The sequence below is a fragment of the Dasypus novemcinctus genome, chromosome 31, assembly GCF_030445035.2.
Source record: "Dasypus novemcinctus isolate mDasNov1 chromosome 31, mDasNov1.1.hap2, whole genome shotgun sequence".
Taxonomy (NCBI): domain Eukaryota; kingdom Metazoa; phylum Chordata; class Mammalia; order Cingulata; family Dasypodidae; genus Dasypus; species Dasypus novemcinctus.
The window spans coordinates 38,671,593-38,685,429 of NC_080703.1; the positions used below are offsets into that span (position 1 = coordinate 38,671,593).

At 38.6% G+C, this 13,837-nt stretch overlaps 1 protein-coding gene across 1 annotated transcript in view; it reads right to left on the reverse strand.

The window, feature by feature from the left end:
• Positions 1-13,837, reverse strand: part of KCNH8 (potassium voltage-gated channel subfamily H member 8) — a 407,588-nt gene that overhangs the window by 67,603 nt on the left and 326,148 nt on the right. Inside the window, exon 11 of the mRNA XM_058290622.2 lies at positions 10,818-11,032. Within this exon, the coding sequence (XP_058146605.1) occupies positions 10,818-11,032 (215 nt within the window). The remainder of the gene's footprint in view (positions 1-10,817; positions 11,033-13,837) is intronic.

Below are 13,837 nucleotides of genomic sequence, written 5' to 3' on the forward strand. Positions count from 1 at the left end.
GCTAGGCTGGAGAAAGGCGCAGGGTTAGAGGGGAACAAGGAATCCAGGAGAGCCCAGTGCTCACTGACATACTCTTTAAGGGGGTAGAAAGCTAGGACAAGACAGAAAATAATGTAGGGGGACGAAGCGATAAGCCCAGGCAATCACTAAGGTAAGAGGACTCTTAGGTCGTTTTGCTGTAGTCAGAGCAAATAGGATGTGTCAATAAGTGCAAGAAGTTCAACAGCAACCATTGACTCAACACCATGTGGGTGGATGGTACGCTGTCTAGACCAATCGAAACACAATCTCTTCCTGCAAACTACCGCGTTTGCCACAATGACTTCTGAACCCACTGAAAGACGCCAGCTTGAGAAAAGATAAGAATCCTGCCCCATGGACTCAAGTAAGATTTCTAGGCCATTACTTATCAAACCTTTCCTGTTATAGGATACTCTTTTAAGTACCATAAATGTGTACAGTAGGTAAAAGGGTTGACTACAAGGTATCTCAGGGAAGTATTTTTGCTTTCTAAAGCAGATTAATTTAAAATACACAAATGACAAACAAAAATACCTGTTGAGAGCAGATGACAGGGAAAGCTGACATGATAAATGACACGTGAGTACTTCAACATGCAGTTATCTAAGAACAATTATCTCAATGAGGTGCAGAATTAATTGTGTTCTCTTATTACACAAGACTGTGCTAGCAGATGTACACCCATCACAGGCTACTTTTGAGCAGCTAAGTATCTGAGGTATCAGATATGACTTTTAAAATTATTACTATTCAGAAAATCATTTTCAAGAAAATTGCTACAAGCAGCCCAATCCTATTTTAGCCTGAAATGGAGATTAAATTAAACCAAGTCCATCCTTTGGAAATAGCCTTCTTTTTGGTACATTCTTGGATTGATTTAAATTGTAATGTAGTCACAAAGGAGGCAAGAGGTATTGGCAAATCAAAGCATCCACCTGAGAGATCTTTCCAAGCATGCTTTATCTGAGTGAGGAAGCATGGAGTTGAACATCAGGGCATAGTACATCTTAATTACACAAGAAATTGCCTGTGCCAAGTGGTCAAAGTGGATGCAACTCAAAAGTGCATGGGAAATAGATGCTTTTTCGAATGCTATTTGCATTTGAGACAGGCATTGCATTCTAAAACCCTAAAACTGTAGATAAAAATTTACTTTTGGGTATAAATAACATGGGGTCCAGGCCCAGGTAGAAATATGCATTCATATTCGGATACCACTTAGGATAGTGTTGATTAGGGAGCCTGAGAAATACCTGACAAGATTCCATCATGTCCCTTACAAGCCATACAGCTCAGTTTATCATTAAGTGCAACAGATTTATGCAGTGTATTTTGATGAAGTATTTTATAACCATAGATAAAGCTGCTTTACTAGACCCTAGAGCTGACCACATATCAATTTATTCCATCTAAAAGATTTGCAGTTTCGTGCCCCTGGTAATATTAGTGAGGTGACTAGGAATTGAGAATGATTTAGTGGTTAGCGATACTGCTTCTTTCCTTTCAAGGGGGAGTTAGTGTCGCAATAGTGGATCTATTTCCACAGAAAACAGGTGTGTTAGCTTAAATTTGAAGGCATATTTCCTTTTATCTTAACACTGCTCGTTATACCAAAACACCTGGAGGAATTTTATACCTGTATTTTAAGTTCTTTCCATTATTTAGCTTAAATTACTCCTATGGCTTTTGAAAATCTCTTATCTTGAACTTCAGGGAAGTGAAAAATAGCCATCCTTCAATTTAGCTGTTTCAATTATTTTTCTTTTACTCTATTACTGACACTCTCTTTGTCTTTGTGACTTTTGAGGGAAACAATTCTATATTCCTTTAGCTTTACATTCTACACTTTATTGACTGACCTATTATGCTGCTTTCATATTCTCTAAATTTCTCCTAAGTTCCAGATTCCAAAGTAAACTTGTGTCATTCATTTATTCACTCATTGAATGTTTATTGAGTGTTGACTCTCTAGCAGATGCTGATCTAGTTACTAGGGAAATAGTATAGAATAAGACAGTCATTACAAAACAGACACTATGGTAGGTAAAACTGACTAGTAGCAAGAAAACATATATATCAAAATAATTAAATTATGAAAATGAACACTTCTGGTATAATATGACACCATAAAGAGGGAGAAATGATAAACATCAATCAGAGAGAAGACATTATCAATCCATATAACTGAGATAGAATTGTTAACAAGAATACACAAAAAAATGTACAAATCATTAAATAAATAAGAACCCTTTTAAATACTGGCATGAAACATAAAACACATACCGTTTAAATATCCCACAGGAAAAACCGAAATTGTTTTCTTTGCATGCAATAGAAGTTTGTGTAGCAAGGAAAGTGAGTAAGCAATAGCCACACACAATAATATGGATCAATCTTAGGAACAGAATGTTGATTCCAAACAAGGGAGCATCATAAAACTATATATGATACCATTTAAAAAATCATTTGAAACATCTGCATCTAAAGATGTTTGGGGGTACCTACACTTGCATTATAACTATTGATTCTGAAGAGGGAATGATCAATACATGATTCCTGAAAATTTTTTAGTTGTCATCTGCCTTCTGGGACTTCTGATATGCAAATCCAAATGCCTAGTGTCTATCTTACTCTCAAACATCTCACAGCTTCAAACTTAAGCAGTTCAAAATGAATTTCACTCTCTTCCTCTCTAAACTTGCTCTGTTCCTCATCATAATCAGTTACCATCATTCACCCCGTCCCATTTCACTATCATCTGTGTGTTTATGTGTGTTCTCTCTCTCTCCCCACATCAATCAGCAAGTCCATCAAATTTATCTGTGTAATACATTTGTTAAAATTTGTCCATGTCCTTCCATCGCAGCTGCTTTTATCTTACAAGGAAATTCATCAAGCCTTGCCTTTGCAAGTTCTCTCTTCCCCTGCCTGTATTCTTCCTAATCACAGCTTCCAGAGTGATTATACAAATAAATACTTAGCTATGCACGAATTATACCGCTCCTTGCTGAAAGGTTTTAAGTCATTAGCTATTGCTTTCCTCTTCAGAATAGAACTCCCACTCCATAGCACAGCACATGCAAGGTCTTTTATGAGCTCTTCCCAGGTTTCCCACTTCAAGCTCAAGCTTCACGCCGTACTTTCTTGTTCCTGGACCTCTTAAACATAAGTGCTTGTCTTTTCTGCACATGTTGCCCAGTCCATATATATATATATATATTTTTTTTTTTTTTTTGCCTAAATAACTCCTCTTTCTCTTCCAGAGCACAGACCAGGCATTGCCTCTCTTGCAAGCCTTCCCTGATCCCTGCTCTTTTTCCCCAGTCTGAGTTAGGAGAACCTACGACAGAGCACTGGGGTCTGCTAATGTGAAGTGATTCACCACCTGCTTTGAAATGGTCTGTTTACTTATTCATCTTCTCTACTTTCTTGTGAGCTGTATATTTCACTGTATATTCACAGCTAGTTGCCTGACATAGAAATTTTGAAAAAAAGTAAGTTTAATAAATTTCGTGGAATATTAAGGATTGTTTTAGCATTTTGGGGAAACACACACACAAAAGCAGAAAAAAGAAAAAAGTAAGCCTTCTAGGTAATGTGCTACTCTTTGGTCATGGCTTATTTATATTTCCTTTACATTATTCTATCAGTCTGTATAGTCTTTCTGCTAACCCCCATCCCATAGCTTAAACCAATCATACTACCATTACTATAAAGTTTCTTTTCCTTTTTCCACCAGGATACCAGAAACAGAATAGAGAACAGTATCATCTACTACCTTGGATAGAAAACTGGAGAAGGGAGAGGTGTATAAGACGTAAGGAATCAATGCCTACTGGCCATTTATATCCCTCTTTTATGAAGCACTTGTTCGAGTGTTTTGCCCATTCTTATACTTGGTTCTGTATTATTCTGGCTGGTTTGTGGGTTTTTAAAAAAATATATTCAGGATAATTTAAAAAAAATCAGGTATGTGTGATACAAATATCTCCCTGTAGCATGCTTTTTTATATTTCATTATAAATTTCTTTTTTTATTTTTGGAGATACTGAGAATTGAACCCAGGACTTCATACATGGGAAACAGGAGCTCAACCACTGAACTACATTTGACCCCAAGGAGAGTTGGTTTTTTCATTTGTTTGTTTGTTTTTAGGAGGTACTGGGGGTTGAACCCTGGATACATGGGAAGCAGGTGCCCAACCACTTGAGCTACATCTGCTCTCCCGTTTTTATTTTCCTAATTGTGTCTTTTGTTGAAGAGAAATTTTTCATTATAATAAAGTCTAAGCTATCAGTCTTTTCCTTTTATGAGTGCTTTTTTCCTTTTATAAAAGCAATTTTATTGATACATATTAATAAACATACAATTCATCCAAAGTGTACAATCAATGGCATTTGCTATAATCACATAGTTGTGCATTCATCACTTCAATCATTATTAGAGCATTTTCATTATTTCAATAATAATAATAATAAAACAGACAAACAAACAAACAAGAAAATTCCTCACCTCTCACTCTCTCTATACTTCCCCCACTGTACACAGCTGCTGTTACTGGCTATTCTTTTTTTTTTTTTTTTTTAAGATTTATTTATTTACTTCCCACCCCCTCCCCCGGTTGTCTGTTCTCTGTGTCTATTTGCTGCGTCTTGTTTCTTTGTCTGCGTCTGTTGTCATCAGCGGCAGGGGAAGTGTGGGCGGCGCCATTCCTGGGCAGGCTGCACTTTCTTTCACGTTGGGCGGCTCTCCTTACGGGGCACACTCCTTGCACGTGGGGCTCCCCTACGCGGGGGACACCCCTGTGTGGCACGGCACTCCTTGTGCACATCAGCACTGCGCATGGGCCAGCTCAACACGGGTCAAGGAGGCCCGGGGTTTGAACCATGGACCTCCCATGTGGTAGACGGATGCCCCAACCACTGGGCCAAGTCCATTTTCCCTGTTACTGGCTATTCTATCCAAAGTATATAATCAATGGCTTTTAGTATAATCTTTTCCTTTATTATTAGTGCTTTCGTGTCTTCTTTAAGAAATATTGCCTCTACCAGGGTTATAATGATATTTACATTGTTTTCTTCTAGACTTCCTTTTTGATTTATTTTTTGTATTTATGTTTATGACCCATCTGGGATTGATTTTTTTTTCAAGGTACCAGGGCTGGAGATTAAACTTGGGACCTTGTATGTGGGAAGCCAGTGCTTAACCACAGAGCTACATCGGCTCCCCTGAGTTGGTTTCTTCATTTGTTTTGCTTGTAGTTTGTTTTCTTTTTAGAAGGCACTGGGAACTGAACCTGAGACCTCCCGTGTGGGAAGCAGGCACTCAACAGCTTGATCCACATCTGCTCCTGGGATTGATTTTTAAGTATGGTGTGAAGGAGGAGTCAAGGTTTATTTTCTTCCGTGTGGATTTTCAATTGATCTAGCATCATTTATTGGGAACATTACCTTTTCCATTATACTGAAGTGGTAACTTTGCCCATAAATCAGGTGACCATAAAGAACGGGTCTGATTGTGCAGCCTCTTCCACTGACTGACTGTATAGTGTTGCAAAAATTATTCACTAATTTAATAAGTGTAACTTTATAATGTTTTGAACATTTGGTAGTGTGAGTCTTCAAATGTTCTTTATCTTCAAGGTTGTCGGTTATTATTTTTTCTTGGTATTTCAATTTATATAATTAGCTTGTAAAAACATGTACTGCTTTGTTTGCAAGTATTTTAAACTATGTCAACAGTATTGCTTTATATCTCATTCTGCTCATCTATCTATATTATGACATGTAGATCTACTCCATTGCTCTCAGTGATGCATGAAATTTCATGGTGTACATCTGTGATATTTTTCTGAACCTGTTCCCTCGATGATGGGCACCCACATTGCTTCCAAAGCCTGTCCACCGCAAACAAAGCTACAACAAACATCCCCATGTAAGTCCTGCCTGAAAAATATTTGCTACATATCTAAGAACAGAAATGATGGGTGATAAGTTATATGTATACTTAAATAACCAAGTCATGCCTGGCTGCCCTGCCAAATGGGCATTCTAGATTATATTCCCCACCAATAACTGCATAAGGGTTTCTATATACTTTTATTCACCTCCTTCTTCGTGTTTGTTATCTAGGAGCTAAAATGGTATTTCATTGCTTTTTAAATTTGCATTTTCATATTTCTAATGTTTGGAGCATACTTTCATGTGTTTTGCTACCTTTTGGTTTTCCTCATCTACATCTTTTTCCTATTTTTCTATTGGTGATTCTACTTCTTATTTGTTGACCCATGTGGTTTTAGACATTACAACTATATTCTCCCATTCAGTCTTTTATTAACTTCATGTTTATCACTAATATGAAACTTTTACATCCAATTATGATGACTTATATATGAATGTAACTACTCTGGAACCGGTGCCTTTACTTATGATTATATATGTATTTGCCTCCCATGAGGGTCAGGACTCTGAAGTATTAGAGTTTATGACTGTACTATTTAAGCCTGGTGCTTGGTGGGTAGAGAGCGTGCGTGGTGGTGGTGAGGCAGGGCAGAGGGTGTTAGGCTGAAGTTGTGAGCTGCTATGTGTTAGCGCTATAAACCACCAAGTACCACCAAAGATGCCAAAAGCTGCTGAGGGAGCCTATCCCTCCAGGGCTGCCTTTCCCTCTGGGACTGCCTCTGAATTTTGGCTGTGACATCTCATAAGATATTAGAGATACTATCCAAAATGGCCTCATCTCGAGAGTTCTTGGCCTCAGGAAATTGGGAAATATTCCTCCCTTCACTAAAGATGTGGGCAGACTGAAAACGGAGGCTTACTTTTCTATGTCGGGGATATTATATGACAATGATGAAGTAAGGTGATGAAGACATTTACATGTTTAATAACGTTGGTCACACAGAAACGCTTCAGGCAGGTCAAACACCACTGCCACTTCACAGCAACCGTCCCACCAACACCAAATTGTGCTAGGCACATAAGCTATTTCTATAGGCCGTATCAATATCTAATTTTCAATTTATTAATTTTTGAAAAACAGATGTTTTAGGTATCCTTCAATCACTTCATTTGTTTCCCAAAAATCTAAAAATTTATGTTAAGGCGAATTGAATTTCACAGCCAACATAACAACAAATGAGCTTGTACTAAAATCAATTTCATTAGGTGTAATATAAGAAGCAGTGAGCCATCAGGAGATGTAAAAAAAGACAAAAATAGAAAACACGTTGAGTGCGTAAAATGCATAATTAGCACGAGGTCAACACAGGGCTAGTTACCCTTTCACAGACTTACAAAAACATTTTATATATTTTAATTAATTTTCCTATGAGAATTGGATGAACTGTCATTCTGAAGTTATATAATTCATTATAGTTCTAGAAGTCATAATCGTACTGTTAACATGCATATGTCTTCTAAATTTTGACTGTTTCTTAAAATGCTTTGTTGGTCTTTATTTTATTTCAAAATGAGTTGACCGACAGTCTCTTCTTTACGCAGATGTTCTGGTTGGCTCTATATGATATCTGGTCATAAGCTACTTGGAGTAAAAGGTGACATCCAGAAGGCAAAATTAGAAAGATATAAGTCACCAAAAAGGAAGTTCAGCTAATATGGATTAGAAATAAAGGGGAATTACGGGATGAGGGGAAAGTACCAAAAAGAGGAGAGGATGGTGGTGAAAGCAATAATAAATGGCTGAACAACACGACAGAGTGGTCACTCAATTTTTAAAAGTAAGGATGCATAACAGTTCTATTTATGTTGTTTGCATTTCCATTACACACCCCTTACACATCCATCTCCCTACCTTCAACAAAGGCTTCAACCCACCCAAAATTTTTCATGTGATTGGATATTTGTTTGTGTGTGAATAAATTAAAGAAAGGGATTGGGTTCCACATCTGGTTTGACATCAAAGTTGCAGGGCGGAGAATAGGCGTACTTAACCTTGGCAATCATCAGAATACAAGCTTCAGCAAACTTCATGGGATGCTTAGGAAGAGCAAAGGACTTTGTCCCCAGGGTATGGGGTATGTCCCCTGGGGAACGGTGGTGTTATCTCGACTGTAGGGGGAAAAATACCAGGATCTTAGATACATATGTAAATAAAAGTATTGAGTGATGAAAGTTCAGGAAATGCCAATCAAAAAGTCTCAACTTCAGTCCCCATTTGCCCTTAAAAATGCAGCTTATAAAGAGCTGTCATTGAAAATAAGCAGTACTTTTGCTTGAAGCCATAATGAAATAGCTTATACTGAACTAACTAGCCCTCCAGTCCAAAACAATTATAAAGCTGGACAAAGGACACAATACACTGTCTGAAGGCACTGGAGCGTCATCAGTGCAGGTACTGGAAGGGCTGAAAAGGGAAGTGCGCCAATGTAAGGTGTTTCTCTGCCGATGTGAGGCTTCTTCCCGGGGGCACTTATTATTTCTAAGCAGAAAGGGGCACTCTTACCTGGCTGAAGAGTGAGCCATTTATGTCTATGAAAGCACCTAGGACTTGGGAATGTATTCGTAAGTCTCTTTATCCAGCTACTCCTGTCATTGCCCAATGGGTTCATGAAAAAAGGAAGAAAATCCCGGAGAGGGCTTTCCTGGACTGTTGCTAAGAAACTCCAGGATTGGCTTCTAGCTAGTTATATAATTGCTCAAGTAGTGGCGGAACTATCATACCTAACATATTTGGAGTAACATAACAGTTGTAACAGTCAGAGACTGTTAGAGGTGACGTCAACAGCATAGATGTTCACCTTGAGGCATTAGCTAACTCCTAAATTGAGCATGCAAAGGTGCAATCCAAACAATTCAGAAGAAAACAGTAGCTGGGAGGCTGAACTGCAGAGTAGAGATTCCAGTAGCCTTGTGGATAGATGCTAGGGTCCAAGCCCTTCCAAATAAGAGGGATTTCCGTAGACATCCTAGACTTTTCGTTGAGATCCCAGAAGACCCGTGCTCTAGGAGCGAGGGGAGCACTCTTGGAGTAAGGGCAAAACTGCAACAGACTAGGCTAACAGACCTAACTTGGAATATTGACAGGAGGAAAGTGATCTGCTGGTACTTTACCTGCCTGCCGAAGAGAACCTTATCCTAGTTGCAGGAAGGTAACACAAATAATTTTTCATAAGGAATGACAATGCTAAAACAAAGGACCAAATGATGAAGGGATTGAGAGAAAAAATAGACAACATACTTCCAGTGGTGATTTGGATATTGGAGTTATCCAAAAGGCATTTGAAAATCACTAGGGTTAATATTCCAGAGAGTAGAAGGATAAAAAACTTTAAAGATAAGGATTAAAAAAAAAAATAGTGTGAAACTGAAAAGAAAATAGGGGTCGAGATCCAATATATTTTCTACTTTTCTATGCTGAGGAGTATTGGCTGTTTTCTCTCTTTCTACATTTCTTCTCTCCTGGTTGTTTCCATCGCCTAACTCATCTCACTCCACGCAGTCCTGGAGAACACAATAGGTGCCTGTAGTTTTAAATTCAATTTATTGAACAGGAAGTCATGTAAAATGTCTTTAAGAATAAGAGGTAACGCACTTAATAGAAAAGACGATAGATTCTAAAATTACAGATACCTGTGCTCAGACTTTGTCCCTACCACCTGTAAGTTTGTGTGATCATATGTAAATTACTTAGTCACTTTGAATCTCAGTTTCTCTTCTATAAAAATAGGTTGACACTTACCTTAAAGAGTTGTTTCAAGCTCTAAATGAGATGCTTCATATAGTCAGAGTGTTTAGCACATAATAGGGACCCAATAAATGTTGATGTTTACTCTGCTGTTTGTCATCACTAAGGGAGAGATTTACAAATGCAAAACTGGCAGCCTTGAACTTCGGGATGGGATTCTATCTATGAATCGTCTGATGTCCCAAATCAAGATGAAGTAATACACTATTTGGATTCTCTTTCTATCATCCAAAGTGGAGAATATTAATGACTAACAGTGTCTGCACAATATGGATCAGCCAAAACAATAGTTCATAAACCCCAGAAAAAAATAAGAGTTTCGCGAATATCTGGAACAAATCTCAAGACAGCATAACAAGGCGTTGTTTGTTCAACAATGCCTGCATGCTCTGGCTTGCCTCTCGACAATCATTCCTATTAAATCATTTATCCCTCTGACACATCTAATGAAGTCATGTTCACAGTCAGTTTAATCACAGGAAGCAGTATGGTACATATTTTGACAGGGAAGCTGTTCGTATAAATTGAAACATGTAGGAAATATATAATTTCATAAAATGTTAATTATGCTTTCAGAGCAACAAATCTTGGCATGACTCCTTTTCTGCATATTTAGCCATTTTTTGATAGCCAAACAGTGAAACAGACAGTTTTGAGTACTGGCTAAAAAAAAATCAATGCAATTTTTAAGCAAACTGCATGTCAGGTAAGTGGAGTAGTGAAAATAAAGACAAAACTCAGCAAATTGAACCACGTACTCTATCTGGAAATCTTTAAATTCAGAAGAAATCGGACATCTCTATCTAACTGTTACATATAATTGAAATTGATTCTAGAATAAGCACATGAAAATAGAGAAGAAAGAGCCTGAGTTAAGAGAAGCCACCCTAAATAGTATTTTCCTAGAACGTTGATAAGAAACTCCAGGGGCTTCCAGCTAGTTATGTAATTGCTCAACGAGTGGCTGAACAACACACCTTACATATTCAGCGCCTTTTAGAAGTGAGGTCAGGACACATGCCTGTCCTGATAGAAATGATCTCCGGGTCCCACGCTATTAGGTCTCAGCACTAATTAGAAGTGAGACTTACATCGCTTTCATGACCTTCCCGAAGGTTGTAGGTGAGGTCGTGCTGAATGTCTTCCACAAATTTGTGAGCATATTCTGGGTAAAGGTCCAGCACCTCGAAGAGCCCTTTGAGGATGATGCACTGGAGATCACAGTAGGTCAGAGCCTTCACATCTGCGTTGGTCTTGATCACTTGGTCTTTAATTGATAGATTTGCTCCAATTAAATCCCCTTTCCCTAGACATGTGAAAAAAAAAGGATGACATGCTGCTTTTAAAAGAGCATTTAAGACTGATAACTGCATTTGACCTACAGACTTCATTTTTTTATGAGATTACAGTGAAAAGACTAAGACAGGGTTTCTAAAGCTTGGCAATATTGAGATTTTGGACTCAATAACTTTTCGTTATGGGGTTTTTCCTAGGCACTGTGGAATATTTAGCAGTATCTCTGGCCTCTACCCATTAGATACGGTTAGCATACTTCCCCTCAGTTGTGACAACCCAAAATATCTCCGGACATTGGTGAATGTCCCCTGGTGGACAAAACTGCCCCTGGCTAAGAATCACTGGTCTAGGGATACAGGCTGTGAAACCTACTGCTAGGAATTGTAGGTTACAGATGGGCTCCAGAGAGGTCCCTCTCAGGATTCAGTAAGTGGCTTTGGACTACTCACATAAGACATTTTTTTGGTCACAGATGCCTTAACCTTTCAAGGGAAATAATAATGTCTCACTCTTCTGGATGTAAAAATGGCTCTGTGCTTCTGAAATAACTCCATCAGGAGCAGCAAGAATATCTTCGATTCGAACTCTTTGGGCAGTAACGTAAGCACGATCTTCAGTTTTCTAAACTGCCCACGTTCCTTTGTTTATCTCTGAACATGTCTACAAGACTGGGGACCGATGGGAGTGATGTTGGGGACCGGGAACCCTCCATCCTTCTTCCCAGATGTGGGAGGAAGACCTAACTAATTGGACAACACAGGCAATGAAATCCACTCCGTAAAATATAGCATATGACTCATAGATCGAACGCGCCACAGCAGTGTAAAAATCCCATTTTCTACATTGAAATAGAAAGTGAAGATGGTGGATTGAGTTACTCAGCCCAGAGAGGTCTTATCTTGGTCCATCATTCCTGTGGGTGTGGAGCCATTGTAAATGGGAACTCTTGAATTTGCGTTTTTTTGTAGTTAATGGGTGGCCCACCTGAATGAGGGTAGGGTTTAATCTGGATTGCTAGAGTCCTTTGTGAACAGTAGAAATTCAGATATTGTCATCGAAAGCCACTGGGAGATGCCTGATGTCAGGGGGAGCCAGGAAGAGAGAGGAGGGGGCATCGCCATAGACAGCCCAGGAGCACCAAGGAACGTCAGCTGCCTGCACCAGAAGGCTACGGGTGCTTCAGAGAAAGCAAGCTTTGCCCATATCTTGATTATGGACTTCCTGGAAGACTCAAAACCCAAGTCAAGAAATTCCCAATGTTTAAACCAAAACTAGTTTGTGTGATACTTGCCATAGTAGCATGGAAAGTAAGACAGGGACTAAAGAAAAGTCATGAGCTCCTCAGCTGTGCCACCTAACCCTCCTTTATTCACATCACCTGTGCCCCACCCCACCCCCAGCACCTCTGGCCTTTTCTCTATTTTATCTCTGCCTACCAGACCAAGGCTGGCACTCATCTAGGAACTAGCTTACTTCCTTGAGTGTGACAATTAGATAATATTGGGAAATGTATCTGATTCTTTAAAATCTTTCAATTTTACTTGGATCAGAATGAAACAGGAATGCACAGGTAACTGTGCTCACCAAAAGCTGATTTCAGTTTCAGATTTATTTTAGACACAGCCGTTCATTCACCTATCACCCATGTGAGAAATTGGAGTGAAAATGAATCAATTCTCAGAGAAACTTAGGTTAAAAGTTAGCTTAACACAACCAAGTTCTGAGAGGACATTGGCATTAGATTCACGACGCCAGGCTAGGAGTTTCTGAATCTTTACCTGGTTCTCCAACAGCATATTACCTGGGATTTAAGTTTGCTTTCTTAGTGACCACTTTGCTCCAGTTCATTGGGAACCCACCACCACCAATAAAAACACCAAGAAAACCATCTTTCTGGCATGCTATAGAACAAATTAGCCCATCATCAATTGATTTGTAAATTTTTAAATCTCTCTTTTTTAAATTGTGCCTAGCATTCCCTGAGGCACATCCCCAGTATGTAGTAGGCCTCAATAAATGTGTGTTCCATTGAGTTTGACAGAAAGAGGAAACATTCAAAATTAGCCATTAATATATGAGATATTCATAAATACTTACGGCGATGAAAAGTTGACAGTTTTAAAAAGTATTGTTACATCCAGGCATTACCTTCAAATTAATTTTGGATTTAAACATTGAAACTGAGCTTATTCTGGCAAGCAAAACACATGCACGCATACCTGCACACACTTAATTCTGTGTTCTGGATAGTAAAGCATGTGCTAAAGAATTCAAGTTTGGCTCCTTGCTGCTGCTTATAACTCCAAGCTTGGAAATTCTGTGTTTTCCTTTTTGCCTATTTTGTTATAAACCCAAATTGCTGCTCAAACCTCAAAGTTGGGTACTGGTGCAAGATGTAAATATAGCCAGATGACTTATAAATAACAAGTTTTCACATTTTGTATATATTATAAGAATTGATCATAATCTAGTGTCTTGTGAATGAGTGTTTAAATTCTCTGTTAAGCAGTGCTTTGGAATAATTTTAGGGCCATCATACTTTTATACTTCAGGTGTCCATGTAGGGCTATTTTAGCTACAATGACACCAACAATGAAAATAGCACCAAGTCTTGCCAAAATTGCCACCCCAGAAAGAATTCCGGTTGGTTCATTTATTCAATGACTATTTATAGAGTCGGACTCTGCATGATGGACCCTGTATCCAGCCCTGGCAAGCAAGCATTGGAAAATAACAACATGGTTTTTGTCCTCACAAATTTACGGTCCTATGAATTTCTAGATTTAGGATCTCGTGTTAAGTTGTTTTATAATTC